The sequence below is a fragment of the Cebus imitator genome, unplaced genomic scaffold (genome assembly GCF_001604975.1).
Source record: "Cebus imitator isolate Cc_AM_T3 unplaced genomic scaffold, Cebus_imitator-1.0 Scaffold507, whole genome shotgun sequence".
Taxonomy (NCBI): Eukaryota; Metazoa; Chordata; class Mammalia; order Primates; family Cebidae; genus Cebus; species Cebus imitator.
In genome coordinates, this window is record NW_016107822.1 from 570482 (window position 1) to 596983 (window position 26502).

At 37.3% G+C, this 26502-nt stretch overlaps 1 protein-coding gene across 7 annotated transcripts in view; it reads left to right on the top strand.

Annotated features, from left to right (window-relative positions):
* Positions 1-26502, top strand: part of NAV3 (neuron navigator 3) — a 618166-nt gene that overhangs the window by 442436 nt on the left and 149228 nt on the right. For 6 of the 7 annotated variants that reach the window (XM_017513855.1, XM_017513856.1, XM_017513857.1 and 3 more), the window contains 3 exons: positions 9433-9541; positions 10245-10628; positions 18900-19019. In XM_017513855.1, coding sequence (XP_017369344.1) covers positions 9433-9541; positions 10245-10628; positions 18900-19019 — 613 coding nt within the window. Of the gene's footprint in view, positions 1-1695; positions 3146-9432; positions 9542-10244; positions 10629-18899; positions 19020-26502 lie in introns of those variants that run through there. The other variant, XM_017513862.2, reaches the window with a different exon arrangement.

A 26502-nucleotide genomic window follows, 5' to 3' on the forward strand; every position in this document is an offset into this window, starting at 1 on the left:
CGCCTCCTGGGTTCAGGCAATTCTCCTGCCTCAGCCTCCTGAGTAGCTGGGACTACAGGCACGCGCCACCATGCCCAGCTAATTTTTTGTATTTTTAGTAGAGACGGGGTTTCACCATGTTGACCAGGATGGTCTCGATCTCTTGACCTCGTGATCCACCCGCCTCGGCCTCCCAAAGTGCTGGGATTACAGGCGTGAGCCACCGCGCCCGGCAGCAAAGTGTGTTTTAATAAGTCCTGCAATTAGTTCTGAATATATGAAGCTTGGGAACCACAGGTTTAAACTGATTGGTATATAAGCAGTTTTAAATAAGGAAAGGGCATAAATACTGCTTTTATTTACGTATGAATAAGGTCAACTCTTTTGATATATAGAGCATTAGAATTCCATTTTTTTGTAAATCTGTAAGGCTTTAGGGTATATTAGCATATACGCTAGTGTAATATATGTTAAATAAATTGAAATTGCATAATTTGAACAAATTTCACTATGGTCTCAGAATTTGGAAATTCACTGAGTTACAGTAACTCAAAATGAAGAAGAAAAATGTTCTGCTTAGGAATTCCAAGGGAAGTGTCATTTTGATCTTCTAAAAATACTTTACAAAATTATGTTTTTAGAAGTATGACTGTCAGTTTTAATGATCTGATACTTGTACCCTCATTTAAGCACATTTTATATAAACACAATTAGTTTTCAAAAAGTGTAGAATTGAGAATGAGTATCAATAATTCACAGATTTCTTTATTGCAAAATTTTGCCACAAATAATTGCTGTTCTTTTCATCTAATTTCCTTTGGCTTGTCTAAAAAATGGATCTAAGTCTGGTCTACCTTGAAAGGTGGGGCATAAGGAATAATTAACTTTGCAAAGTGGTTATTTGTGAAGTTATAGGCAATGCGTATTACAATGCTAATGTATATAGTTAAGAGATTGGGTATTTCCCGTAGTTGAGATTACCAATAGGAGGTAGAAAAACAGAATTAACTTATCATATTCGCTCTGAAAATGATGATGGTAATATTTCTGCATATTTCTCTACTTTCCCTCATTTGATAAAGAAAAAAATCCCTATTTTTCTATTTGTGGGCAGTAAGTCTTCAAAGTCAAATACTAAAAAGTTTATACTTTTCTTCTTAACTATAAATGGTACTTGTGATTTCTGCTATACTATATATTTGTTTTTAAAAGTTTCCTAAAATCAGAATTTTATGGTGGTGGTCTATAGTGACACAGTGACACAGTGCAGCATATTTTAATATTTAAAAAAATTAAAATATTTAAAAAGTAAGAGCTGATTATGCTGTGATAGGCTTATGAAGTAGACTTGGAAAAATGCAATATCAAAAGACACAATGTGCATGTTGTGTTATCCGTGACATTATTATGTTCCACACACTTGACTATAAACTTTCAATTGTATACTTCGAGTCAAAATATCAGGGGAAACCCCTTTTAGATTATCATTTTTCTTTTCTTTTCATGTTTTTGCAAAAGATAGTAAGAAATCTTGATTTTTATGTCACATTAGAATTTTACTAAATAAATTCAAAATAAAAAGGCTTTGACTTTGTTCTTTAAAAGATGAGGGGGAAGTCTTTCCCTTTAAAGCATTATCTCCTAGTGGGTGGAGAGTGTCATGCTTCGTTTTTTAGGTCCTTTACACGCTTGAATTTGATTTGTGCTTTTACAGCACAAATCCCAACATTCAGAAAGGAGATCTGCCTGCTTCAGCTGCCTGCAGCTACAGAGAATTAGTCTGTCATTCTCGGCATCGGGGAGCGTGTGTTGTGTATGTAAGTGTTTGTGTGTGTGTTCGTGTCTGAGATTGGGTGGCTGAGAGTCATTTAAATGTGCATGAGGTTAATAGTGGAACATCTCACACAGGCTTGGCTCTGAAACCTGTGGCATTCTAGGCTGGGCAGCCGTTCCCGTGCCTCTGTTTTAATTTAGCAGGATGTTTGCTGCCATGGCAGCCAGCAGCATCCACTGCAGCAGCAAGGAAGAGCCATAGATCTGAGAATGCAGGTGGAATACTAAAATGCAAGCGGCTCCTACAGGGCTGGGCTTTCGTGCTTAATTCCTGCTCTTCCTGGGCTCCTATGGGGAGGCTGTACTTGCTGCACTGTGTCAGCTCATTAGAGTTAAAGGGTTACAGACCTAGATCAATTAAGGGCTGGTGAAAGGCAGGGGAAAAAAGAAAGCAAAAAGCAAGAGACCTCAGCTCCTGCTTCACCTTCTCGCGTTTCGGAACACAGGAGGAATAGAGGGAAATGTGGACCCATCCTCCTGCTGAGACATGTGATTGGATGAAGACGGGCAAACGTAGTTGGCTTCCTGGACTACTTTTCATCTGGAGGAGAGTGTTTGGTGAACTCTTTTCTGCTTCAGCTATATTTGAGCAAAATATTTGCAAGTATTGCTGATTAGTAAAATGATGTGTCAAGCTAAATTGTGGGCAAACCATTATATATACCACATCTCCAGAATCTTCTGTGAATGTGTGAGCTTGAGCTTTTATTGAAGTGCATGTGGTAATTAAAATCAAACGGATCCATTACAATCACAGTGTAAAAAGACAATATGAAGTGCAATTGAAAGGAAGAAGCCCCTGGAAGAATCATGCAGCGGCCTGCTGAACTCTCTGTGTTCCGGAGCAAAGAAGTAAGGAGAAAGGGTGCTAGCCTTCAGAAACAAAAGTCTCTCACCAATCTTTCCCTCACCAGTGATGGGGAGAGGAGACCCACGGTGCGCATTTCCAACTGGTTTGGAAACGCTGCCAAGGCCAGCCAGAGAGAAGCCAACTATGCAGAGAGGCGCTCACTGTCCAGGTTTCTCTCCAGGTCTGTGCAGTCCCTGTATCACACCAGCGGCTCAGCCTGGAACCTCCTGCCTGCTGGGGGCAGCCAGTCAGACAGTGAAGACTTGGAGGAATTGTCTGCAAGAAGAGGCTTGGAAGGTGAGAGTGATGAAGATAGTAGGTCCGAAGATGAAAATGTGTCCTCCAAGTTGAGCAGCATCAGCAGAAGCTGGGCTGAAGAGGAGGGAGAAAACTGTTTGCGGGAAGGGACAGCTCATCTGGATGAGGAAGTGATCCTTACCATGCTGGGTGATCTGGAACAGGCGCTTTACACTGACTTATTAGGTAAGTCCAGTTTGCTCCTAAAAATGTGTGTGGGATATTAAGACATTTCGTGTCTCTTTTGAAATTATTTGCATTTGCCAAGTAACTTTCATTTTTTAGACTGATTTTTAAAAATACATAGTTACACTTTTAATTCCTGTTTCTTGAAATGACTTTTTTTTTTTTTTTTTTTAAACTGAGCTATGAGCAGCAGTGGTAAGGTTCATTTGGAGAAAGCAAATTCCAAAGATCTGCTGTGAACGTTATTAGCCTAGCCTCGTGTCCAGGACCTTCTAGACATCCATAAATAAGTGTTAACATTTTAAAACCCCAAACATGTTTTTTACCTAGTCATTAATGGGGCTTATTTGTTCAACTTCTCTCAAGGTGACCTCATTACAGATATGAGATGAAAAATGAAGGTCCTCCTGGGCAAATTTCCTGTGGAGTTAAGTTTCTTCTGCTGCCTTCATGCTACCTGAATAGATGGCTTCCTCAGTAACTCAATGACAAGCCCTGTGCATTGCAGTAACACTTTCAGAATTGCAGAGGCCTCTGCTGCCTTCTACCTTTTTCTTTCTTTTTTTTTTTTTCAGTGTTTGAAAAAAACTGGTTCTTCATGTGCACATTCTAAGTATTTAAGCTACTATGTAGATGACCATGAACTGTTTTTGTACTTTATAAGCTAGACCTTTTTGTTGTCCTGAGTTTCAGTAGCAACTTCTAGCATAATCTTTAATTGGCTAGATAAGAAGAGATCAAGTGATTCTATAGTTTATGACTAAACTTTAAATGTCAACTTTGCCACCTACCTAAACAGCTAACATATGAACATTTTAGTTGTTATTTCTGAATTCAGTGTTCCACCAAAATATATTTACATCCTACAGTTTCTTCTTCCATAAGTCTTAAACTACTGGCTGTATCATATTTTATGTCCATGTGTATTTCCACAAAGGACTTCATATAGGGCTCCTTAAATTGAAAGAAATTAAACCTTGCCAGTGATCTCTTTGTTTCTGATCCATGAAACTAATGCTAAATGCAGGTTTGTTTTTATTCTTAATGTAGACCCCCCTGTTACAAGATGTTTTATGAGGGCTTCTGGATTGTTTTAGTGAGCCAGCTGTAGAAGGAGAAAGCTTAGACAGATAGCAGAGGCAAATATTGTTCAATTTTTCATGTCAGTTTGGTTTTAAAAGAGTAATGTTTCCACAGTTGTTAGAATAGTGGTTTCTGAATCTGAATACACCAGGTGCTCCAACACTGAAGATTTACTTTTGCACCATTGTATGATTTCTATGATGAACTGCTTCTCATAAAGGGCTATGTGCAGCACAAAGGCAAGAGAAAGTCTTAATCTTTATGAAGCTTTTTTCTTTTTCAGATCCTCTGGAAATGTAGAATCAGATCAGATAATATTCTTCTTTTGCTTTTGAAGTGGTATCATTTATCTTGTTCTCAGTATTTTTTAAGTATTAACAAAGATATGAACAGAGTGCAGTTCCCTCGCAGTATTTGTTGCTTACTCAGTTAAATTATAGCATACTGTGGGTGGGTGTATGTATGACATGTGCCTTTTTGTGCATAAATAACTTGGAGCATTATTGTCAGAGGCTTCTCAAAAGAAGCCGGTATGCCTTGGCTTTTCAATAGGAGCATCTGCTTATTGTATTTATGTGATTATTCTCTTTTATGGTTTTTTTTTTCCCACTTATGCCAGTATTCAAAAATGCAAGTGAAAAAGTAAGGGGAAGTTTATTCAAATAGCTGTGATATGAATAATCATATCTCCAGATAATGAAGCATCTGATGCAATTCCCTAAATAATGATACATGTTAAGTTGTTGAATATAACTACACCCACTGCACACAGGAATTTCAGAATTTCTGCCACGTGCTTGAATAGGTTCTGCTTATGACTCAAAATGGCCTCTTCCAAGTTAGTTTTTAGGTGGAGTTCCTTGAGTTTAACTCTTTACTCTTAGATATTCTTCTAAACCAAACAGATTAAGGTTTGTGCTATAGCTGTATAGGAGGATATTTTAAAAGTAACTATAAAGCTTTTGGCCATATTTTGCTATTTTTCTCCAAAGTGTCAAGATTAACCAGAGGGGAGGGGATTAAAATTCTTCATCCAAATCACCATTGAGGTCATCCACAAAACTGGAGTTACTTCACACAATAAACCAGAAAGCTGTACACTAAATAACATTTGTAATATGGATGGAGTAGAGGGCATAATTCTCTGAGAATAAAGTTCATTCATATAGACTTGACTTTCTATTAAAATATGGCAATGCTGGCAGTGTTAATTACAATGTGTATAATTAAAGCCTAAAAATTAAGAGCAGGATCACAGATTAAATAGTCTCTCTGCCACCAAATAGTAATGTAGAAGTACCAAATTGATACTTTTTTTGTTCTCTACTCAAAAGAACACCTTATGAGCAATGAGAAAGCACTTTGCACCAAAGTTAAAAACTCCAGTAGATTTTAGAACATACCATTTTGGAAAATGTGTGGAAGTCATTCCATTGTGTTTAACACATAGGAAGCCTCTTTCAGGAATAATGGTTGACTTTGAGATTATGAGAGTAGGAGGAGACACAACATTATTGTGATTAAATACATTTCTCATGTGCAATTTCTGGTAACTTTTACTCTTACTAACGTTTAATTTTATTTGTGCTTTTATATTTGGACTTTGCAGTTGTTTTTGTTTCTTCCAAAGCCTCTGGATCTCATTCAGATACAAATTTACAAGATATTTAGGACTGTGCAATCAGTCTTTAGGGGGTTTGTAAGTACACTTAGTTTTATCTTGCCTTTTGTGGGTCATTGAAAACATTTACTGCAATAAATTCTGCTTTGGGTATTATCTTTCGTGACATGAATAAGGCAGCAATTATTTTCTGCTCAATAAGTGTTTGGAGGAAAAGGTCCATTTGTCTGACTGTCATGAGGGTGCAATGTTATGAGTGAATGTCATGATGAAAAAACACCTAAGGAATGAGGGAGGCTATGGTTCTAAAACATGATAGAAACCACATAAACAGTGAGTTCCATTAGAAGAATCCAAAGATCTAAGATAGCTGTTGGGTTGAAAAAAGAAATTGAAAAGGAGATGAAGTAGATGTGAAAATATTTTTAGTGAAACAGCAACATTCTTAAAATTAATATCAAAAATGGAATGTAATTCAGATATCAATTTTAATATTTCAGTTGGCAAGAGGTTGAGATGCAGCTGGATTACAACTTAAAAGTTCTCCTGCGGGAAGGGAGAAGAGGGAAAGGGACAGGAACATGTAATGGTGTGTTCTAGGAAATTCTATGAGATCAATTACTTTTACCTCCCACAACCCACCAAAAAAAAGGTCATCTCAACATACTGCTTCTTTCATGACTTTTTAATCTTCCACCTACAATCCCAGATGACTATAACTGTGTGAAATCTCTCATACTGCATCTTGGGTTTAGTGCTTCTCCAATTTTGTTCCTTTCGGTACCCACTTTGACCCAGTTTGAATAAATTTCTCCTTTGCCTGTCTTTTCCTTGACTGTAATAAATATTTTTCCCACTCTGTAAGGTTTTCTCTACAAAACACTTCTTTTTCTTCAATGTTCTATCAGATTACTTGGAAGTGAAGGGTAGAGTTCTTTATAGCCATTTCACAAATACCCTTTATTATATGTATGAGAAGTATGGGAAGAATTTTCAGGAAGAATATGATCAGTCTCAAGAGCTATTAACAGTTCTGAGTTCTAAAAGAATAATATTAATCTATAGGATTAGTGATTGCATAAATTTAATTAGTGTAGGAAATGTTTTTGTCATGTGCATGAGATCCCAACATGTGTTTTTTTATTCTTTAAAAATATTTACTTCAGGAAAGTTTCTTAGTAGTTTATGTTTGAAATAATGATGTTGTTATTAAGTACATTTTAATTGTTTAAATCGTTTGTAAATTCAAAGGAAGAAATTAACAGGCTGGCAGCACAATGGTGGCTATTTTAGCAACCACCCAGAGTGAGGAATAAGGAACAAAGTAGTAGTGTTTGGCTAAAAAAGATAATAAAGGAATTAGCAGTTGTCTGCCATTGTAAAGATAATGTAAATTTGTTCATTTGGTTTCAGACCCACTGGAACCATGGGGTAAAAGTTTAAAGGAGGCAAATTATTGCTAATCCCCCATAAATGTTTCACATTTTGACCTGCTACTGGAAGGAGCCATCTCTGACTGCTGAGGCGGAGGCCTTTCCAGTGTGGGCGTTTTCGGGCAGAGGCAGATGGCCTTGTCTCACGTGAGACAGATGAAGGCAATGGCTAAAAGCTAAGGCAAGACAGTTTCTGAAATCCCCACCAACTGTGTGATTGTGATGATAAGTATTAATGGGACACATTTGTTATAGATTTGTGAAAATCTGGCCTGAATATTAAGGAAGTCAATTAACAGGTTAAACGGCTGTATTCTTAAAACAGATTATAGATATGCATCTTGACTTCTCTGACATTTTTCATAGTGTAATTTAATATACTATTTTTTGCTTTTCTTTTCCTTCGCTTTCTTTTTCTTCCTTCCTCTTTTCATTCCATTCCCTTCCCAATCATCCCCTTCCAACTTCCTTTTTCTCTGTCTCATCTCCTTCCCTGCCCTTCTCTTAATCTGTCCACTCCCTACTTCCTTTTTTTTTTTTTAATGAAAATGTCCATCACTAGACATCTGTTCAGTCCAAATTGAACAGAATAAAAATTCTGCTTCCACTACTCTCTTTTCACGTTCTTCCTATTGTCTAGACTCATTCGCTTCAGAAGACCACTGGCTTGGGAAGTATTGTATGACTATAAACAAAATGGCTTAAGGTCGCTTCTGCTAGGAGTTGGTAGGTGCTAATTGTATCAGGCCAGCGTTAGTCCTACTTGCAGAACTATTTGTTTCATGCTCATTAGATACAAACGTTTTGGGTTTAGATGCCTAGGGCTTTACTTGAACTCTAGTATCATTGGTAGAACTATAGAAATTGGAGAAGTAATTAAAAATAAAACCATCTAATGTTGTTGGTCTTTGTCCATGAGTCTAATAAAATACTTCAAAAGCTATTGCTTCCATAAGAAAAGGCCTTGGCCAGGCATGGTGGCTCACACCTGTAATACCAGAACTTTGGGAGGCTGAGGTGGGCGGATCACTTGAGGTCTGGATTTTGAGACCAGCCTCAACCACGTGGTGAAACCCCATCTCTACTAAAAATACAAAAAATTTGCTGGATGTGGTGGCAAGCCACCTAATAATCAGCTACTTGGAAGGCTAAGGCAGGGGACTCACTTGAACCCCAGAGGTGCAGTGATCCAAGACACTCCAGCCTGGGCAACAAAATGAGACTCTGTCTCACAAAAAAACAAAACTAAACAAAACCAAACCAGAAAAGGCCTCTAGTTTATTCCCCAGAGTCCGAATGTTTACCTTCTACATAAGGCAAGTTTACCTCGAGTATTCTGAGTACACCTAGAAACGCCTTGAAATAATTAGGATCCTAATAATCATAGATTTTTTATTATACTTTAAGTTCTAAGATACATGTGCAGAATGTGTAGTTTGGTTACATAGGTATACATGTGCCAAGGTGGTTTGCTGCACCCATCAGCCCATCATCTATATTAGATATTTCTCCTAATGCTATCTCTCCCATGCCCCCAATGCCCCAACAGGCCCTGGTATGTGATGTTCCCCTCCCTATGTCCATTTGTTCTCATTGTTCAACTCACACTTACGAGTGAGAACATGTGGTATTTGGCTTTCTGTTCCTGTGTATTTTGCTGAGATTGATGGTTTCCAGCTTCATCCATATCCCTGCAAATGACATGAACTCATTCTTTTTATGGCTGCATAGTATTCCATGGTGTATATATACCACATTTCTTTATCCAGTCTATCATTGATGGGCATTTGGGTTGGTTCCAGGTCTTCCCTATTGTGAACAGTGCCACAGTAAACATACATGTGCATGGGTCTTTATAGTAGAATGATTTATAATCCTTTGGGTATATACCTGGTAGTGGGATTGTTGGGTCAAATGGTATTTCGGGTTCTAAATCCTTGAGGAATCACCACACTGTCTTCCACAATGGTTGACCTAATTTACAATCCCACCAACAGTGTAAAAGAGTTGCTATTTCTCAACATCCTCTCCAGCATCAATTGTTTTCTGACTTTTTAATGACTGCCATTCTAACTGGCATGAGATAATATCTCATTATTTTGAGAATAGTAAATGTCATGAATAGCAGATTTATCATGTTGCTTTCCTAGGTGAAGACCCTGAAACAAGAAGAATGAGAACAGTTAAAAACATAGCAGATTTGAGGCAGAATTTAGAAGAGACTATGTCCAGTCTTCGTGGGACTCAGATAAGCCACAGGTTTTTTTTCAATTCCATATATCTTTGAGTCAATAAAGAAAAAATAATTACAAACAAACATTTAACTTTTCTTATAATGACAGAGATGGGATTTCACTTTCCCCTTACTATTTTCTCTCTCTTTTTTATATAAAAGTTGGTAATTATCCTTAAACTGAAAATTCACAGCATATACGTATTTAGCTCTTATCTCTAGCTCTATCTACTATCTATGTCTTTTTCAATATAATCTCCAGTTCAATAGAATTACTTACTACAACTACCACTGTCACTGTTAAGTGGGTTTTTAATGCCTGCCCTAGAAAATAGTGGCACAACTTGCACTTGAAATGCACCTGGGCAAGGTAGTAGGGGCACATTCAAACATAATTGCAGTTAACTTTCAGAATAGGTCTTGGAAGGTTACACTGTGTAAAGTATTTGTTGAAAATGTAAGACAATATGTCATTTTACCCAAGATGCACTGATGGCCTTTCTTTTGAAAACAAACAAACAAAGAGCTGTAAATGAATGCTCTTTCCACATTTTGACCTCCACAGAGGTGATTAGAATCTCAAAATGAACATATAATTTAGCTTTCAGGAAGATAACATGTTTCTAAAAGACAATCCTCAACTCTTGCCTTTTCTATCTTCATGCATTCTAGGTTATAGAATATACTAAGTGAACCAGAGTATAGTTATTTATCCATTTTATTTGGCAGCACCCTGGAGACAACATTCGACAGCACTGTGACAACAGAAGTGAATGGAAGGACCATACCCAACTTGACAAGTCGACCCACTCCCATGACCTGGAGGTTGGGTCAGGCATGTCCACGACTTCAGGCGGGAGATGCTCCCTCCCTGGGAGCTGGCTATCCTCGTAGTGGTACCAGTAGATTCATCCACACAGACCCCTCGAGATTCATGTATACCACGCCTCTCCGTCGAGCTGCTGTTTCTCGGCTGGGAAACATGTCACAGATGGACATGAGTGAGAAAGCAAGCAGTGACCTGGACATGTCTTCTGAAGTCGATGTGGGTGGATATATGAGTGATGGTGATATCCTTGGGAAAACTCTCAGGGCTGATGACATCAACAGTGGGTAAGTAGCCCTGTTCTCCATCAGCATTGTGTGGAGAGGGAAGGCGGTCTACTAGCATGCATTCACTATAAATAAATGTGTAAGTTTGCTCAGAAAGTCAGGAGAAAATATGAGATATCCAAGGTTATTCAGGGTGTTGAAGGGCCATTCCTCTGCTCATTCATGGAGAGTAAAGAATCCAAAATTTCTGTAAATTCAAGCCACTAAGTTTTGATGTTGTTGAGAAAAACACATGTGGTCTGTTTTTCAGAGTGATTTTCACATGCTTCTTAAGTAACAGATTTTGTAGTCAAGGACGTGGGAAGGAGACAGGAGGAGTTTTGCTGATCTGCTTGAATTTTTTTTTTTTGTCTTGTCAGAAGCTGCCTGTAACTGCTTTAAGGAAAAAATATTTTCTTGCTGTGTTCAATTATGCACCCCTAGTTTAACGTGAAAGAAAAATCACTTTGGAGTTGAAAGTTTCAGTCTATTTTCTTTTGGTGGTATCAGATTTTAATAAATCTCAGACCTTGTTTTTCTTCTGTGTCCTATTACATTCTAAAACATATTGTAGTTGTAAAACTCTTAGAGTATATTAGCAATTTGGGATATTTGGCTTAATCAGAGAATAGGCCCAAAGGGAGGCACTAGGATATTGTATTAATTGCCATTTTGAGCATTTCACGTTATGTACTATGCTCTTGTTAAGTGCTTTGAAGATAATTGTTTTATTTTGCCTTCCTACCACCAGCATTGCTTATAAGGTGGATGTTTTTATACATGTTCTATGGATAAGGAAACTGAGTCTCATTGGCCCCAGCCAGGGCCTAACACTGAGGAAATGCCAGACCTGCATTAGAACTCAGCTATGTCTGACTTCAAAACATCGGCTCAGTAATATATGGAAAAGCTTCCCAATTAACTTTGTCTATAAACTTTATGTGAATCTGGACTTTGACATACTCTTTATATGAATCTGGATTTTATGCATCTGACAGGACCCATATAGGAGACCATTCTTGTATATAAGTGACCCTTCCTGATTTCATTCATGAATAGCTTATGTTTGAATGGTGACGCCACCTAAAAAAGAGCACAAAATAGCTTTTGATTAGATTCACAGCTTTGCTTTGATATCCTGATACCTACCAGTCCATTCCTGGTATCCACCCTACCTGAGTTTCTAAAAATGTAGAATTATAGAGACCAATTATGATAAATTGGGATAGGTTGTTGTTCAGTTGCCACTGGATAAGGAGCGCCTCATTTGAATCTCTTCCATTTGCTATGTGTGGACCCCTTGGGGACCTAACATATCCAAATTATTTTTTGTCATCTAGAATAAGGATAAAATTGTACCATCTTCATGAAGTTGTTAGGAATGAAGAAAATTATCCACAAATTTTAGTTTGCATAAAGCTTGGCATGATATGAGCACTCAATAAATTGATCATCCTCCTTTTTATCATGACTATTATTAATATTGCATTTATTATCATTAATAACAATATCAATGTTTGGTTGTTGTTAGTTATAATTATCATTTTTGTATATATTTAACATAGCCTAGGAGGCAATGCCCCGTTCAGAGAACATGATGGCAAAGCAGGAGTGTCTAAGGTACACTCTTTTCCCCATCTCTGTCTTCGTTCTTCTCCATTCTTTCCACTCTATCCCCGCCTCTCTTTTCTTTATCAGTCTTCTTAAATGTGGACTCATGTGTGAATTCAATTTTATACTCACTATTCAAATATATTTGGATGGCTAATTACATATATAAATATACACATAAAGATATATATACACAGGCCAGGCGTGGTGGCTCACACCTGTAATCCCAGCACTTTGCCAAGGCAGGCGGATCACCTGAGGTCAGGAGTTTGAGACCAGCCTGAACAACCTGGTGAAACCCCATCTCTACTAAAAAAGTTAGCCAGGCGTGGTGGTGTGTGTCTGTAATCCCAGGTACTTGGGAGGCTGAGGCAGGAGAATCGCTGGAAATGCAGGAGGCAAAAGTTGCAGTGAGCTGAGATTGCACCACTACATCACTCCAGCCTGGGTGACACAGTAAGACTGTGTCTCAAAAAAACAAAGAAACAAACAACAGCAAAAAAATGTGTATATGTGTGTGTGTGTGTGTGTTTATACATATATGCAGTCGATATCATTATTCATGGTAGTTATGTTCTATCAAGTCACCACAAACACTGTGTTAGTGAATACTAAACTATTGCTTCTATGAGAAATATAGGTTTTGGTTCCTATGAGCTTTTAGCCACAATATTTTTGTCAACTGATCAATATATAACTTGCTATATGTGTGTCTCTCTTTAAAGATACCTTTTTAATACATACTGTCAATTCATTCACATGGAACTCACAGCCAACAGCACTCTCACTCAGGCCTCAATGAAGCTTGTCTAATGCATATATTCTCTGTGAGACACATTGAAGACTTCTTGCAATTAGGAACCTAAGATGGCACTTCAGCACCAAGTTTGGGGGCCATTTTAAACTGCACAATTCTCAGCATAAAAGCACACACACACAAAATGTGAAAAATGTGACACTAAATAGACCATAGAAGAACCTTTGTTGTGGTATTAGAGCTGATACAAGAAGGCAGGGTATCACTTCATTTAGCCTTAGCTGGAAACCTCTGAGACTCATTTTTTTTCACTGTTCTGTTCATATCCGTGAATGGTGGTGAAAGTGCTATGAGTTTAGATTTTGCAGCTACATATAAATTTTAGCAAGTAGGCAAATTCATGAATATAAAATTTGTGAATAATGATGATTGACTATATATACTTACACTCATGTAGAATGTTTATCTTGAGAGTGACAGCATATCTTGGGAGCAGTTTGAATAAGAAATCAAGGGACATCTACAAAGCAATATGTTGGGAATTTCAAAAGGAAGGGGATAAAAATTGAGCTAAGAGCTCAGAATGAGGGGAAAGGACTAAACTCTCGCATGAAATAGAAGAGAATAAGAAAAATGTTTTAGTTTTATTCCTGATTTAAAAGCTATAGACAAAGGAAATATGTTTAAATATACATATATATGCACATACATATATATAAATTAGAAATGTAGAAGGTATAAATTATTCAGTTAGCTGGCATAAAGTGTGATTTTCAGAATCAGAGGAACACTGGATTAGATGATACTGATGACCTTTCTCTTAACTGAGAGTCATGGAATGCGAGTATTTAAAGATAATATTTGAGAGATAGACACTATTTTGACAGACCTTAACATCATTGTGCTGAGAAGTTTACACTATAAACTACATAAAATCCTATCTCTTAGAGGTTATAAAATAGTCATAGAACATAGCATGAGGATGATGGTGGCTTTTGAAAGGCCGCTTTATGGGAAATATACAAAATGCATTTGGGGAAAAACCCTGGGGTTCGATTTCAGGAGCTATTGCAGGAGCTCAGGCTCAGGCTCATCAAAGCAGAAATCTGGTAGTGGCATTTGTAGGGATAAAGTGAAGAAAATAATGGATGGGGGGAGCACTGCAAAGGAAAAGTTTATAGAACCAGAGATGGACTACCCATGAGCGCATATGGGAGACAAAGAATGTAGATAACTACATTGTAGGCACAGGAGATGAAAAATTATACCATTAGAGAAAACCTGCAGAGAGATTGTGGATTCTTAATGAGAAAGCAGAGAGAGGAGATGATGAATGTAGAGTTAGAGATGTAGAGTTGGACATGGTGGGATATGAAGATTGTTTGGCCAGGATAGAAATCTGTTGTATCTCATCTCAATAAAAGAGAGTGGGAATTGTGGGAGGCATTAGGACTCCTGGGAAAATAATATGGAAAGAAGAGGGATCATAAGCTGAGTTATATATGTGTGTATGTATATATGTATATGTCTGTTAAAATATTTATTGAGTTCACCCTATGTGTCAAGCAACATTCCAGACACTGCATTCATTAGTGAATAATACGGACACAACACCTGCCCATGTGTGATTCACATGATGGTGTTTTCATAGTTTTGTAGCTGTCCAGTTATTCAATAAATTAATTATAATATTCATACATACGCATGCATATACCTCCACAGAAATATCCTTAGATAAGCAGTTGTTTTAAATGTTTTTTAACAACTGAGTTGTGCACATAATAATAGATGTTACAGGCATACTGTACTTAAGAGCATTCTGTATTTTCCAAGATGCTAGTGTTGTAACTGAGCAAGTTATAGAGAAAGTGCCACACTCTGAGATGAATCAGGAGTCCTTTATTGCCAGCAACTGAGAGACGGCTAATGCTCAAAATTCTCTTGGCCTCGAGGAAGGGGCTTGATTCCTTTTTATACCTTGCTTAAGATAGGGGAAGGGGAGTCTAGCTGAAGTGGAATTTTTACAGAAGCAGAACAAGCAGATTAAGGGAAGTGGCTGCGGGCCAGGGTATTTCCATACAATCACCGAAAAGGGGGGTTGTCACAATACTAGGAGGGCTTACCGAACAGGATGCTGTTACATCGGTTACAGGTACTGAGAACAGCATGACCCAAACCTCAAGGGTTCAAGGCTCTGAGTACAGCGTGACCCAGTAATGCACCTGAGGGGGCCGTGGCAGGGAGGGAGAAGGTAAGATGGAGCTTATCGGGCTCAGAGCTAAGATGCAATCAGTTAGGCTAGCACAAGTTAGTCTAGCACACTAGCTATATTAGTTAACATTAATTTCTAAAACAGAAATCTCAAAATCTCAGTAACCTAACACAAAGAAGCCAATTTATTCTTCACATAAAACCCTCACTGGTGTTTCTGATCTTCACTTGGGGAATGCACCCCATGTAGTCTCTCAGAGAATAAAGATGGATGGCAATTCTGTTGTTACCCAATCAGATTTCCAGTGTTACCATGGGCATTGATATTCAACAGGCAAATGGCAAAAGAGAAGAAGAACTAGGGTGTGAGACTGTTTTGTATGGATCGGGCCTGGAATTCATGCATTCCTACATTCCTTTGTCTAAAACAGCCGCATGACCCCAATATGACTGTAAAAGTGCCTAGGTTATATGGTTCAACTGTGTGCCCGGGAGAAGAGGGAAATTGGTTTGATTACATCTGGCTAGTATCTGCTGCATTCACTAATTAAAATAATGCTGTTATATCCTTTGTCCTTATTTGTTTCTGCTTCATTTCAAACCTGATTGAGATTTCTTGTTTCCTCTATTTTTGTTCCCTAACATCTTTCAAAGAAGTATTAGATAGCCTCACAAATGAGTCCCCTTAAATATGCATTGATGGTCCATATGTCTTATGTTGACCAAGTAAAAATACCCAAAATCTTACATGAAAACTTCCCCTAGTGTTGTTTACCTGATTACTCACATGCATTTGTTTTTTCTAATGGTAGAGTACAGGACACTGAAATTTGTCATGACTCAGTTCTCTTACCTGTGTGGAAGATGGTAATACCGGTCAGCAGGTGATGGGTTGATCTTAACTCAAGGGTGATTGTGTGAGGATACCCAGGATGTGCTGGACTTACTATTTGATCATCAGCCTGTGCAGTGTGCCCTTGTCAGCTTAGGTAGGAGGCAGTCCCAATATCCCCAATATCTCAGCTTAGAATTAAAACATGGGAAGACAAGAGGGCTGGAGATATCCCAGGAAAAGTTTAATTTGATGGTGTTTTCTTTAATTAAGAAAAGGGGGCTTAGAAGTATTTATGCTGACTGGGTGTGGCAACTCATGCCTCTAATCCCAGCACTTTGGGAGGCTTAAGCAGGTGGATCACCTAAGGTCAGGAATTCGAGACCAGCATGGCCAGCGTGGCAAAATCCCATCTCTAATAAAAATACAAAAATTAATTGGAAGTGGTGGTGCACACCAGTATTCCAGCTACTTGGGAAGCTGAGGCAGGAGAATCGCTTGAACTTGGGAAGCAAATGTTGCAGTGAGCTGAGATCTTGCTACTGCACTCCAGCACGAGTAACAGAGTGAGACTCCATCTCAATAAAAAAAGAAGTGTTTATGTTACAACTGATGAAAAAGTTGAATTGTAAAGTTAATTTTCTTTTCAAAATGTTTAAAAATATGTTTTACAGATTAAAGGAACAGAAAGCTCAATAATGTAGTAATGAATTTAGGGTTTTCTCAAGTAACCACAAAGAATGCCATGCAGTCATTTAAATGGGAATAAAGTTTCATTTTTTCCATGTACTCTAGGTATAATTCAGAAAGTTAGTTAATCAGCATTCTAAGAATTCAAAATTTCTTGAAGCATGCAAAGGCTTATCTCTTCCTCCTCCTTTTTAAAATTACTTTAAACCCTGGGGGATATGAATCTGTCAGTAATTAGGAATTAGTCAGAAAAAGACCTCTTATTCATAATGAACCTCTATGAAAAGTCTCTATGAAGTAAAAAAAAATTCTGGAAAATTGGGATAAAAGTTACATATTTTAATTGGGTGGAAATTGAAGTTTTCTTCAGGTGTCACAGTAATAAATAGTCGGGCCAAGAATATAACCTAAATTTATACTTTAAGTTACATGACCAAACACAAACAAATAATTCTGTTGAGTAAAATTAAAAATAAGGCAAAGGGGTAAGGGTAGATATACGGTAATCCTGCTTCTGCCTTGATTCTCCCTCAATTCTCCTTTAGTAAACTTTGTGATGACTGAAGTATGCCTAGCTGTGTGTGAAAGATCAGGGTTACTCGAGCTGTGTTAAAAAGATCCATCTTTAGCACCAGACATTCCTAATCTTAATGCTCCCCATAATTTCATATTCAAGATAGGAGGTATTTTAGTGACTATAGAAATGCTAATGCATAAAATAGCTAATATTTTTAAAGATAGCATTTATATAGCACTTACAATGTGCTAGACAATGCTCTGTGCATGTTATATGTATATTAACTCATTGATAGCTCACCATCACTGCAAGAAGTGAGCATATCATTACTGTCTCCATTTTACAGATGAAGCACTTTAAACATACCTTGTTTAAGTGACTTACCTGAGCCCACACAGCTTTTAAGTAGCAGCACTGTAGCTGAACCTAAGCAGTCTGGCTCCAGTCTACACTCGACCACTCAACCATCCTTACACGCTGACCTTAGGAAACTATCTGCATGTCTACATGTAAGGGCTTCTCCAAGGTGCCTGATTTTTTTCCAAACAATCATTTAAAAAGGTTCATAGCAATCATTCCTTAACATCATGCTTTTTTTTTTTTTATTTTGCTAGCACATTTAATGTAAGGGGCATTTTTTAATGTTATCTGTGCCGCTCTAAAGGAAGATACTGAACTGGAGTTCCTTTAAGGGAGTGGTGAGGATCACTTTAGATTCTCTGTGTGTGCATGTAATTACAAAATAGCTAATTGTGACAGACAGCAGCTGATATGAGATGTTAAATATAATAATGAAGATGGCTGTATTAGTGTGTTAAATATATATATATATATATATATACACACATATATATATATATATATGTATATATATATGGGAAGATGGCTATATTAGTGTGTTCTCACCCTGCTAATAAAGACATACTTGAGGCTGGGTAATTTATAAAGGAAAGAGCTTTAATTGACTCACAGTTCCACATGGCTAGGGAAGCCTCACAATCATAGTGGAAGAGCAAGGGACGTCTTACAGGGCACATGGCAGGCAAAGGAGCTTGTGCAAGGGAGCTCCTGTTTATAAAACCATCAGATCTTATGAGGCTTATTCATCACCACGAGAACAATATGGGGAAAACTGCCCCCATTATTCAGTTATCTCTACCTGGTTCCGCCCTTGACACGTGGGGATTGTTACAATTCAGGGTGAGATTTGAGTGGGGATACAGCTAATTGCAACAGTGTTGTGACAGCAGCTGATATGAGATATTAAATATAAAACTGTAGAACTCTAGGAAGATGGCAGATATAGTGGAAGCATAGGTTTTGATCCATTACTCCTATGAACTCTTTAAAACAGTATTTTAAAAATGAAATTTTCTTTTTCTTAATTTGCTAAGAGTTATATTATCTGCAAGTCTATTAATAATATTGATAACAAAAGAGAAAAACGGGTTCTATGATAGGCTAGTTACTTGTTGCAGTCAAGAATATTGATTTCCTAATAAACTTGAAAAAAAATTTTAATTCTTCCTGGTGAGTAGAATGTTTATGCAGAAAAAAAATGATAATAGAATATATTTGAGTAATCATTGAAAATTGTGAACACCGTTTGTTTATTAAGTTAAATTGTACAGTTGAGTTTAATTTTCTGTGGATTAATTGGGCATTTCTTTTCAGGTACATGACAGATGGAGGACTTAACCTGTACACTAGAAGTCTGAACCGAATACCAGACACAGTAACTTCCCGAGATGTCATCCAAAGAGGCGTTCATGATGTGACAGTGGATGCAGACAGGTAATGCCATCAGCACATATGATGGGTAGGAGGGCATGAAGCAATTTCATAACTAAGACCATAAGAGAAGACTCCTGTTAAACAGTATAAACCAAAGGACTTTTTATTTTGAGAAATAATTATTTAGGGATATTTTAAAAACTAGGATGATTTTCTTTACAAGACCCTTTTAGCTCTGTAATACTGAAAATAAGAGTGTGGTTGGGAGATTTTTTTTTTTAAATTTCAGATTACATAGTTGCAAATGTTAATATGTATAAAAGCAAAATTACAAACATATAAACATTTTTCTTATTAGAAAGAAACTCTGGTTAATAAATTTCATTCAATTCAGATATCCTCCGATTTACCTGGGTGCTAATTTTATAAAGATTAAAACATATTTCAAATCATCTAGTATAATAAGCTTGAGTTTTTTTTTTTTTTTTTTTGAAGGAGTTGTAAACACAGAAGAACTCTTACTTTAGGCTTATTTTTGCTGCTTTGTTGCCTCAATTTTTTTAAAGATTTGTGTGTGTGTGTTTATGTGTATGTGTTATGAACTAATTATTTTGCTAGAAAATGCTCTGCTGATTTTGTCAGAATCATCACTGTTTAAAAACATTGCTTTGGTAAGACAATGTTGTAATATATGTTCCGGACCTGATTTTGCTCCCTCTTCACTCAGAATTTTGACGTTGTTGAGCAGGAAGGGATTGCATATTTCCAGAATTTTTATATCTAAATACCTAGAGTAGTTATTTAATTCAGCATTTATGAGAAAGACAAAAGATTAAGATGCAATATACTCACATTCTGAAATAGGAACTGTGTACAATTCATTGTGTATTTTTGTACAGCCAACAACAAAGGCTTGACACCCAGTAAATTCTAATATTAGTCTTCGGTTTCTCCTTATCTACAGGCTGTTGATATCCTAATTCTTAATGGTTAGAACAGTCTCAGCTCCCACCCTGTATGTATCCTTCTTTCCTAGCCTGTATACTCATGTGTGTGTATGTGAAGCATCTTCCCCCATAATGCAAGTCCATGAGTGCAGAATTTTTGTCATATTCTTTACGTGTTGAGTTTTAACAAATGTTTGTAGAGTGAATGAACAAATTAATGAACATAGGCATGAACAAATTAATGAATAATTTTATGAACAATTAATGAACAAATTAATGAATAATTAGGCTATATAGTCACACAGGCTGGCAATCACATCTAATTAACTAGGGAGGCAAATGAGGCCCAGAAAGAATCATGGACTACAAGGATATTATGAAAGAGAAAAATGAGTTATGTGAAAAATAGGAAACAGTGATAAGAGGGAAAGAATCCCAAAATGTGGGCCACATTTTGAAACTAATGATCTATTATTCTGTTATTGTTAGCTGAAAGTGGAAAACATTATGGGAGGGAAGATCTGCTAGTGTTTGGTAAAGGAGGTTGTGATGGCAGAACCAAAAAATGAACACAAGGTAACTTCCGTTTGCAGACAGTGCAATAAACAACTCTCCTTGCTCCATCAGGGGCCCCAGATTGGGCTCTGGCTGAGGAACTCAGAACAACATAAAGACCTAGATATGTATCTAATAAACTCAGACCTGTGAAAACAGTGCCTCTTAAAATATGGTGCATGAACCAGCAGCAGCAGAAGGAGCAGCAGCAGCAGCAGCCATTGAAACTTGATAGAGAGACAGATTCTCAGCTTCATCCAGGTCTTACTGAATTAGAATATATGAAGGTAAAGCCTGGCAATCTGAGTTTTAACCAGCCCTCCAGTTGATTCTTACATACATTAAAGTTCAAGCATCACTATATTAAATTGAACAAATAGATCCAGGCCTACAAACAAGTGAACAGCTAGCATAAATATTTAAACATTAAAAATGACATTTGAAAGTTCTTATTTACTTTATTACCTGTGTTCTCTCAAGAGAATGAGAATATTGAAATATTAGAATACACCGATGGCACTAATTTTTTGAGGATTATATAAATGGTTTTTTAAAGAATTGTACAATTTTAGAAATATGAAAACCACTTGAGCTTGTATAAATTAAACTGCAATAAGGTCATAGTATAAATCCTCCTATTAGCAGAGAAAGAAGGTTTTTTTTTTTTTAATTACAGATAAGTCTGAATGTCTTTTAAAAATCTTATATTCAGGAAGTGATTTGGGATATATGTCGTTTTAAAATGCATGGCCTTAAATATTGTAGTTATGTGACTCAGTTAATTTAAAATACCTCCTTCTATGGAATATTATTTCACAAAATTTTCTAAAATTTATTACCATTTCAAGTAGAATAGCAAGAACAGATATAAGGTATTACCTTTTTGTTCATGTTTACTCAAGAAAAAGAAAAATACTTTTTCTTTCTGAGATCATATAAAAATATGTTTTCTGTCTATTTGCCTTAACCTTTTAATCCCAGCACCTTCAATTTGACTTAGTGGGAATTAGAAGACAATTGCAGAAAATGTCAATTGGGGAAATTTTATTCTACTAAAAACTATATCCATACTACATAGCAAATCACATTTTAAAGGCCAAAAAGTCTTTCATAGCATTTCTTTCTGATCATTTTCAAAACATATCTTCTCTCTGCTCCTGCAGCATGTTGATTTTTCTGTTATGCAACTGCATAATTACATGTTTACATGTCTATTTCACTCATAGAACATGAAACACTTAAATGTAGAATAATATCTAATTCATCTTTTTATCACTAGTAGCTAGGATACTGTAGGAACTCAGTAAGAATGTTAGATAAATTGTGGAAATAGCCATATCATAACATATAGAAATGTGAGTTTAAAAAGAAAACAATTATGCATATCAAAAAAATTTTATACCATTTTTTGAAAGACCTTTCAGATGTCATATAGTTTGGACTTTTCTAGTGTTTCTTATACCATGAGACAATAGTAGACACTCTAAGTCAAAAATCAGCTTTCTGGGATTATATACATTTGATAAAAACTGAATATCATATCTGTTCTTAGAGAGCCATGATGGATATTAACATATCAAAGGTACAGAGAAGTCCTGAGGTTCAAAGTAAAATCTGCTTAATTTTATTTAATTCAGTGCTCCATGAGTGTTTTTGTCACTGATTCGCTCACTTTTTTCTCCTTTGATAACAATTAACTTATTTCCATAGCATTTTAAGAAATACTGATTTAGTTGAATGCCTTCACTTGGCCAATATAATAACAGAAACTCAGAAAAACTGATTTACCCCGGATCATGTAGCTCACAGTACGAGGATTCAGGCCTTTTACTTCCTATTCTGTGGTTCCCAGTTACTTTTGTCAAAGGTATTTTAAATAATATGAAACAGTGATTGATTCATTATGTTAAATGGTTAAATGTTAAAGCTTGCAATAGTTCACTAATAAGAAAGCTTAAAAGCCATTTTTCTAAAAGCTGTGTAAGTGCAAAAGCAAAGAAGCATAGCACAATGGCAACAAGTCAGCTAGCTAGGATAGCAATGGACTTGAATTGTTTGTATTGTTACAGCGGCGGCTATAGCTTTCCCCTTTGATCGACTTCTGGTTAAAATGTGGTGGACAATAGAGTACAACTGAACTCCTCTTGCCAGCACATTAAAAATGGCCACAAAAGAAAAAGGAGGATTTTCAGCAGCTATCTGTAGTGTATTTTAAATATTTTATTGCTTAAAGATATTGCAGTTCATTTACTTTCCATATCAATCCAACATCAACCCCATTTCTTTATTTACTTGACTAAAAAAAGATTACAGAATGGGTATAATCCTTGTAGATTTGTTGGAGACTCTCCAGCAACTTCACAGATACATTTATAGCAGACAGTTAAATATGTGGGTTTTATACATTGTGTTGGGCTATGTTCAAATAGTACATTTTGGGGGACTGGAGGATGATGGTGTTTTGACCTTTATTAACTCCTATTGTTCTTACTGTAGCTTCTCTGCTAACAATCACAAATATTTGATAAAGAAATATATGATTACTTCCTAAGTGCCCGTTATTGTAATATCACCTTAGGTAAAAATAAAACAAAACCATACAGGTGAAAGTTTCTTTAGTGGCAGAAAATTTAGAAATTCACAGACATATAAAGTTTCTGAGTTTAATGGTAAGAGAGTAATATTAACAAAGGCAACTCATAATAGATCTCTATACAAAGTGCCTTAGAAGCACCAAAGAGAAACAGTTACTCCTACCTGAGAGTATAAACCAAAGATTTCAAAAAGTGGTAGCACTTAAGCAGGGGCTTAAAAAAAGCATATATCTTTTTGACATCCAGCCTGGGAGAAATCAGAAGGAATATGGGGAGTGAGAGCATAAAGGCATAGCAGAGTTTGGTGTGAGGAACCTGTAAGGGGATTCTGAAGTGCACTGGGAATGTGGACAAGGAGACAAGGAACAAAGGACCTGGGAACATACTAGGATGTTTGGACTATAGGCGATAAGCAGCTATTTTACTAAGTTCAATGAGTTTTATTTCATTTCGTAGCAAGAGCACATGGTATAAAGATTGCATTTTAAAAGGAACTCTCTCAGAGCAATGTAAGAATATCGAAGAGGGATGAGATAAAGACAGGTAGAGTACTTAGAAAATGACTAAAATTAACTAGATGAGACCTAACTAAAGAATGGTAGTGGGGAAGGGGCTGGGGACACCACCTATTTCTAGAAGAACTTGAGGTGTATGATACTCTTTGGCTTTCATAGCTAAATACAGACTGGGTGGCTTAAATAATAGACATTTAGTTTTTCACAGTTCTGGAGGCTAGCAGTTCATGATCAAGGTGTCAGCAAATGTGTCTTTTGATGAGAACTTTTCCTGGCTTGCAAAGAGTGGTTTTCAGGCTGTATCCTCACATGGCCTTTCCTCTGTGCTCCTGGAGAAATCTATCTATCATCTGTCTATCTATCTATCTATCTATCTATCTATCTATCTATCTATCTATCATCTATCAATCTAATCTATCTATCTAATCTATCTATCTATAGAGAGGTTTCTGGTGTCTCTTCTCTTAAAAGGGCACCAGTGCTATTAGATTAGGATTCCACCCTATGAATTAGTTTAACCTGAATTACCTCTGTAAAAATCCTGTTTCAATATACAGTCCCATTGCAGGTTAACCCTTCATATAAATTTGGGGGTGGAGACACAATTCAATTCATAACCCTGTGCAACTCCCAGGTGATTATATCCTTGGGAATAAAAGGACAGGCACTATATATGCGCTGAGTATGTATAATCTAGAGCTTGTATAAAATTGTATACCAAATTAGCTTGTATACAAGCTCTAGATTATATATATGCATATTTATATTGTAAATCGCTGCCTTTAGAAATGCATAAATGGGAGAAAGAGAGCCAAGGATTGCCCAACCATTTGGTTTTTTTTCAAGTGAAGCCAAGAGTCTGGACTCTTATGGGAAGTTTCCCAATTTTTAAATATTAGAACTCTCTTAACAAGTACATAAGATCAATAAATACAATTAAAGACAGAAAACTTTCTTTAGTGGCAGAAAATTTAGAAATTCACAGACATATTTATATAAAGCAAGAGACAGTGAAGATTGCACTCATGGTCCTGTAACTGTCCTAGTTCCTTGAAGTTTCTCACAGAGTTAGAGCTGCTGATGATACCACCTGTGCAGACTGAAAATGCCGCCAGTCATGAGAAGCCTGCCCAGCAGGAGAGTTAACTGTAGCAAAACTATCCGAGCTCTTTTTGGAGATTTTAATGCAAGACAGAATGAATCTAAGGTCAGCTTCCCAGCCATAGCATCACTCAGTGGAGCTGGCCTCCTGCCTGCCTGAGGCCTATTATGGCAGTAATGAATTAAATTTAGTTTAAACCACTCTGTGACTTTGCACTGTGCAAACTAGGAACACATTTGTATCTCAGATGTAGAGTAAGAAAACAAGCCCTGAGAATGAATTATTAGCGTTGATAAAGTGAATAAAGGAAGAACAACCATTGAAGAGACAGAGAAGTCAGATTTAACACAAAGATCAAGGGACAACTAGGGCTAACTGATATTTTTTGAAACAGAAGAGGAAATAGGCAATAATGTCCAATTCCTTGGGTAAGTGGTTTTTGACAACTGGTTTCTTATGAGTGACTTTATCAAAATTAGTTTCAATGAAATACTGAAGGAGTGTGCTAGGTTATAAAAAGATGAAGAAGTTAGGAGTTTGAAACAATGAAAGGAGACCTTGAGGAAAGTTGCAGTGAAGATAAAAAGAGAGATCAGACAGAATTCAACACAAAGGACAGCATGAAGATTATTGCCGATTTGCTCTGTTTTTTGGGGGTAGGGGAGAAAGGAATTTGATCTGGTACAGAGAGTGAATTCCTAGACAAAATAAGATGATAAGTCTTAAGGAAGATAGAAGAATCTGGAAAAAAATTATAGGTCTGCTATAGACTTAACATTTATCTCTTTTCCAAAATTCATATGTTAAATCCTAGTCCCCCTTGTGATGATATTTGGAGGTAAGGTCTTTAGGAAGTGATTAGGTCACAAGAGTGGAGCTCTCATGAATGCTGTTAGTGCCCTTAGAAAAGAAGGCACCGGCCCTGTGGGGAAGATGGCTGACTAGGAACAGCTCAGGATTGCAGCTCCCAGTGAAAGTGCAGAGGGTGAGTGGACGCCACATTTCCAGATGGATTTTTATTGCCCACAGACCAGGAGATTCCCAGGCAGGGGAGCCCCATGCCAGCGCGGCTGTTTCAGCCCACGTGGCTGCTTTCCGCACCCTGGCACGGCGGTTCTCCATACAAAAGATGCTGATCCGGGTGCCCTCTTAGCTGGCGATTGGAGCCCTGAGACAGCAAAGTCGCCCATTCATCTGAAATAGTGAGCGAGGCCAGGAGATTCCTAGGCAAAAAAAACGCGCCAGGAATCTCAGCACCAACGCCACTGTTTCAGCTGGCTCAGTGAGTCGCTGCACGGTAGATAACGGTGCCTTTTCAACAGGTGACTGGAACACCTGGGAGAGGGTCGACTGTTCAACAACAACAACAAAAAAAGACTCTGAGTCAGGGAGCCAGGTAATCAGGCTCGGTGGGTCCCAACCCCCACCCCCCAACAACAACAAAAAAAACAGTAATTGAAAACACTCTGGGTTCAGAGTTTCACAGCAAGCACAGCTGAACCCGGGATGGTCCGGCTCTGTAGGGGAGGGGTGTCTGCCATTACTGAGACACTCCACCTTTACGGAGACAGTCTGACCACTGCTGAGGCAGCCCGCCGTTGCTGAGGCAACCTACCATTGCCAAGGCAGCCTGCCACTACAGAGAGAGTCCTCCATAACAGAGGCAGGCCACCATTGCCAAAGCAGTTCTAACTACACCCATATAAACAGGACTGCAGGGAAGATCACACGGCAGCTGGGAGGAGCCCACAGCAGCTCAGCAAAGCCTCTGCAAGCAGACAGTGACTAGGCTGCCTCCTTGCTGGGCAGGGCAGCCCTGAAAAAAAAAAA